We start from the raw sequence: 5,868 nt of genomic DNA, 5'->3' as shown, positions 1-5,868 counted from the left end.
TTTGAAACTCCATAACTTTACTCTTTACTACTCATAAATGGTAGAAACATTTTTCTTCACCAACACAAAGCTCTGTATGCAATGATCAGGTACTAGCACGCATGACAAGTCTATTCAGTACTCTGTATGGTTGTATGATACAGATTATCGCTTCCAACACTTTTTCCTCACTCATTCCTAATTTAAATACATGATCATCCACCTCAACGAAAATCTGAACTGAAGCACGCGCTCATGTTTTAACAACACCACATTCCTTTCCCAGTGCAGTCATCTCCACTGAAACAGACAAAAATGATAATGCCTGTTAGATGGATTAAAGAAAGTAGAAATGCATCGAAGTATAGATTACTGTGAAAGACTTTTATGGTAATTCAAAACAGAAGTTGATGGAACAATTTTAACTCTGTGTCAATAACTTTTTCAAAATGCAAGTAACTGTAATATGCATAATAACCGATAAAGGTAATTTCTCACCAATTCTGACATCAGAAAAGCATCCATAGCTATTTCAATTCAATTTTCAATGTCCCAATGTTAACCAACATCATCGCATACAGACACGACTCATACTTAGCCAATTCACATGTTCCTTGGTACATATGTGAGAGATAGGAAATGAGAGAGACAGACACACTCACACAGTGGTTAAACTTAAAGCACACATACACGTAAACACACACAAAGATGCACTAATAGTAATACCTCACAGATTTAATCTCCACGTTACTACTTCTACAAACCTTGTCTTATTCATTTCTACCTATTTTCAAACAATGTTCATGTACCACTTGAATACTTCAACATTTTTCATTCTTTTCCCTGGTTATATTTAGAACGAAAAAAATCTGGCCTTCAGAGTGACTCCTATACATCTTCCTTCAGACCGAGGGATGACCATAATTATTTTTGTTCTGTGTAGAACAAAATTTATTCCAAATTTTGTTTTCTAAGCTACAACAAACATGGGCAATGTGTGATTGGCAGACACATATGTATATTTTATTATACAGCTTTCCCTGCCATAATGTTTTCCAGTGCTGAATAACTGGCAAGTGGAGTAATGGCCAAGCGGTAATGCTTCCACCCAGGCAGCAAGAGAATCTGAGCACACTGGTCTGAATAACATACTATATTATTTCCCTCTACACTAGACCTTGAGTGGATGATCTGACTAGTGACCAAGGTCTCTTGTGCAACATGCACTTTGCATAAGTAAAAGAACCCACGACAGCAAAAGGGTTGTTTATGGCAAAATTCTGTAGTAAAAAAAAAATCCACTTCGATAGGAAAATAAATAAACTTGCAGTCAGAAAAAAAAGATGGCACTCTCTCTGTAGCGACATGCTCTCCCTGGAGCGAGCAGTCCGATTTTCACACAATAAAATCTGCTGTGACAAAGAGTGATACATTACAATAAAATACAACACAATACACACAAACACTCACACACAGTGGAGAACTTCATTTGTTAACATATCACCAGGCTGGGGAACTGTACTGAAGAGTTTCATCTGAAAATCAACTGGTGTCCAGGGGCTGCCTTAGGCCCCTGGTGTGGTGCACAGGCAACGCCCTGTTGTGGGGTCTTGGGGGGGGGGGGGGGGGGAAAAAAGCACCCCTGGCCAAAAACGAAATCAGTTATTTCTAAGAGGTTTTGCGGGCCTATTCTGTGTGTGTGTATGTGTGTGTGTGTGTGTGTTGGTGTTTTCAAGGAAAATTAACTTAGCACACAAGTCTGCATTGTACCAATATAACTGACCATCTGGTCTCTACAGCAACAGTCTCTGTTCCACTGACAGGCATGTGTGTTAGTTGAGGAAAGAAATGGGGAAGGGAGATGACTGAAGGGAAGAGGGGGTTGGTATGTGACTGGTTACATCACTTTCAGTGGTCAGGGATTCTCAGCTAGAGCTCGTGGTCAGTGTCTCGGCTCAATGCTGAAGTTGCCACAATCACTGACTGTGGTTTTATTCACCCACCCACCACTCACCACTGGTAGGAGAAACTCAGAGAGAGGGGAGGGGAATGACGATACAACTCTCTGCAAAGTATGAAACTAAAATTTGTTTTTCCCTTCCTCTGAACTCAATTCCTCTTCCTCTGAAAATACTGGATCTGCTGAGAGTTCCCCAGCCTGCATCACACATCACATCAATATATTTCACAATAAACTTCTGCGTACATGATCAAGATTTTAATTGTGCTCATTAATACTTATGAAAAACACTGCATGAAACAAAAGAAAACAATGTTATTTTTGTCCCATTCAATAATTAATAGTGGACTTTCATTGATGCTAAATGAGCATTTAACAATGAAATAAACCCTAATCTTTTACACAAACTTGCTGTTTTATAAAAAAAATTTAAAAAATTTTTTAAAAAAATAAAAAAAGGAAAAAATAATAACACACACATGGACACAAACAGAGAAAGAAAAAAAATCTTACACTCAGAAAGTTTGTCTTTTTCTGCTTTTAGTTTGGCATCTCGAGCTGCCCTCAGTTTGTTCTCATGTTCTTGAATGACTTCTTCCTTTTTAGTCAAGGACCCTGTAGAGAAATGTTTATAAAATAATGCAGTTACAAATATACACATTATCATTCTTGCTTCTATATATATCTAATGACTTCCATAATTTGCATGATTTTTAGTCTTAACACAAAAGTAACAACTTACACCCACCAGCATTTGACATATAAAACTAAATTTGCTGTGCTTTTTGCTAACCTGTATGAAACTGCAACAACTTGTTGGAAAAGGTGTATGTGAACTTTTGCTTTTTAATCAATATAACAAGCCCAGCTGCCTGTAGAGTAAGAACACTACATTCATGGCTATTATATATGTATATATGCATGCTGAGAACAAGAATGGCAAAGGTTGTGTAAATATTCCGATTTTAGATCATTTACCTTTACTGTATTAGTGTTTGAAGAAAATCACCACATTGATTCTCAACATTTTTTTTCAAAAAACATAACAAAACTGAACAATCCCGTGCTTTAAAGAGTACTTTATTGTTGACAACAAACAATCTCCTAGGTGCGCACACACACACACACACACACACACACACACACACACACACACAGACTGTTATTTGCATACTGCTGTTTGAAAATTAATCTCAACTAAATATACTTACTGAGGTGATAGGACCCATATAGAAATCCTGCAATGAGCGCTCCGTATCTTCCTGCCTGCAACAAGGAAGGGAAAAGATCTAAAAACTGTTGCTGCAGAAACATACACACACACACACACACATACACACACACACAGAGAATCCACACACACCCTTAAACTAGGTAAAGTTAAAATCAAATAATCATCCTTTTTCTGGGTTCAGTGGCTTTGATATAGTTTGAATACTTTCATTTTGTTTCAGTGTGTAATGCAGTCTGAAAACAATGGAAAATAAACATTGCAAGCACAATAAGGAACAATTCTTGAGGGTGTAAGAGAGTGGAAAGAAGAAATGAGAAAGAGACTGAGGGGAAAGCAGGAAAGGAAAGACACATAACCTTGTATTTAATTCTTGCCTAACGGGGAGTGAGGAGAGATGTAATCCATACACATGACTCTAAGAGTCTGATAGGCAGCATTGTTTCAAAGTATTTAATATGTTGAAGAAGATTATGGGGACAACCTGTGAATAGAGAATTACAGTAGTAGATTTGTGAAAGCACAAAAGCGGAAATGAGAGTTTTTGTAGATTCAACAGAATGGTACCAGCAAACAGAGTTAATCCATTAAAAACCACAACTGACTGTGTATCAAACTGACCACCTGAGCATGCATACTGTGGTTTGAGTCAAGAATTACTCTCACCCTCGGGTTCCTTACTGCTTCATAAAAATAAAATAACTGAACTGAGGCATCACCAACCCCAACTGACTTTACTGAGTGAGCCTGATAGAAGATAGAGAGACAGATGGGAATAATCTGAATGAGAAAATAAGCATATTCATGGCTTCAGTTCTGTAATCTTTTAGCTTAAGTTTGTTGAATGTCATCCAGGATTTCACATCAATAATGCAATCTTGCATTGACTGAATCAGGTCTTTTGGCTAGGTTCTGCAGACAATGTTTGGCTAGGTTCTGCAGACAATATGGCTGGAAGAGTGCAAACTGACGCCTTTCCGAAAGACTGATAAAATAAAATTCCCAGTCAATAAAGTTTCACTATTACTAGTATTAGTTTTTCAAGAAGGTATCACTGCGTTCTGACAAATCCACATACACTACACCACATCTGCTATTGGCTGATGCCTGACCAGCAGCATAACACAATGCGGTTAGCCAGACCTTGGGTACACACATATATATTTGTGTATCTATCAAAGTGGATTTCTTTGACATAATTTTGTAAGTGGACAACACTTGTGTTGCCATGGGTTATTTTTTGACGCGTCAAGTGCGTGCTGCACACAGGGATAAATCCGATTGACTAGATACTCAGTTTGATTTCCCAATGGGCAAGACCTAACACAGATGCTCATGGGCACTGTACTGACAGATAAGTGTCTTTACCATTCTACCACTTTCATTTTCAATATAATGGAAGGTATGGGTAATTGTGAACAGTGTGTAATTGCAAAGAATTCATATACCGCCCCAATCCAAATTGTTCTTAAAGGTTGCATTTCACAATTTAACGTCTGCTTCAACCTTTTTCTAATACCTTAATGAATATCCATTTCCAAGACCCTGTCGAACATCAGCTATTTCTGGCTATTTCCGTGCTCTTCTCTTTGCGCACCACTGCCGACCAAGATTACAACCAGGCTCTCAAAATCCTAAAATTAAGGGAAATAAGTTGTAGGACTTGAACTTTGACACAGTTTAAAATAGTTCATTTGATCTTATATGTTGAGTGCTGCGAGAATTTAAGAAAGCTACTGGTGACAGACCAGAACGTCAGTTTTGACAGGAATCTGCAAAAGTGTTGTCCACAATTAGACCATTGGGTATTTTGACGCGAGTCCATTTGCGAACGATGCTGCACAGTTACTGAGCATTCTCAAATGGGTGTGTTTGTGTGCGATGTGGGGTGTGCGTGTTTAAATGTCTGTTTGTGTGTTTGTGTGCTTGCGTGATCAAAACCAACAATACAAAGTCCAATGATATGTTATCAGTTATGTCTAATGAGTTAAAGACCTGCTCCTGTTTAAATTGTTTACATGTACCCAAAGCCATCATTCGCAATTAGAATTGCCCGTTCGCGTTTACCCTCAGGCACCGCAGCTATTTCAACCATCGACAAAACGCTGAAAAGATTGAGCAGACGAACTTTTCTTGGTGCAACCAGTCGGAGAAAGCCTTCAAAAACAAAAGAACTACGTTTGACTATCATACAACATGCTATCTTTACAGTACACACGTTGAGCTGGTCGCTTCGACTGGATCGTTCGCAAGTTGGCATACCTACCCTGCAACCAAAATCAGAAAATGAAAGTTAAATGCTTCTCTAGCAGGCGAAGGACATACACCGGCCACACTACTTGTAGGTGAAAGAAAGAATAAAAGATCTTCAACTGTAGGAGTCGTGTATATTGCCTACTTCACTTCAAAATGAAGCACTGCGAAAAGAAATATTGATGCATTTTGTGAAGACGAAGAGAAGGGCCTACCCGAATGAGAGCAGATACTTGTCTTGGTGCTCCTAAGGTCGCCATGCTTGCTGTAGAGGACACCATGCAGCTGATAAAAAAATATATCGGTGAATATGCGAACATGATGCATTCGCTAAATAAGTATTTAAAAAGCAGTTTTACACAGACTGATTTTCCTAAATTTATGCGTGATATGAATTTTAGTTAACACTTAGTTTCGTTTGTTTCGTTGTGCATTGTGCCAATAT

General features: G+C 38.3%; 1 protein-coding gene across 1 annotated transcript; it reads right to left on the bottom strand.

The window, feature by feature from the left end:
- LOC143297782 (uncharacterized) lies at positions 1–5,758 on the bottom strand. Its single transcript, XM_076610266.1, has 4 exons — positions 5,639–5,758; positions 3,151–3,205; positions 2,453–2,554; positions 1–279 (listed from the first exon to the last, which is right to left on the bottom strand). Exons 1-4 carry the CDS (start codon positions 5,741–5,743, stop codon positions 233–235), a joined length of 309 nt encoding a protein of 102 aa, XP_076466381.1. The 5' UTR covers positions 5,744–5,758; the 3' UTR covers positions 1–232.
- Positions 5,759–5,868: the final 110 nt, after the last annotated feature.

This window comes from Babylonia areolata, chromosome 2 (assembly GCF_041734735.1).
Source record: "Babylonia areolata isolate BAREFJ2019XMU chromosome 2, ASM4173473v1, whole genome shotgun sequence".
Classification (NCBI taxonomy): Eukaryota; Metazoa; Mollusca; class Gastropoda; order Neogastropoda; family Buccinidae; genus Babylonia; species Babylonia areolata.
This window is presented reverse-complemented; position numbering and strand designations above follow the sequence as displayed.

Coding starts and splice junctions, on each gene's coding strand:
- LOC143297782 (XM_076610266.1), bottom strand. CDS start 5,743: ATGTTCGCATATTCACCGATATATTTTTTTATCAGCTGCATGGTGTCC. Junction 2,555..3,150: donor ATATGGGTCCTATCACCTCA/GTAAGTATATTT, acceptor ATTTCTCTACAG/GGTCCTTGACTAAAAAGGAA. Junction 280..2,452: donor AAAAGACAAACTTTCTGAGT/GTAAGATTTTTT, acceptor TGTCTGTTTCAG/TGGAGATGACTGCACTGGGA.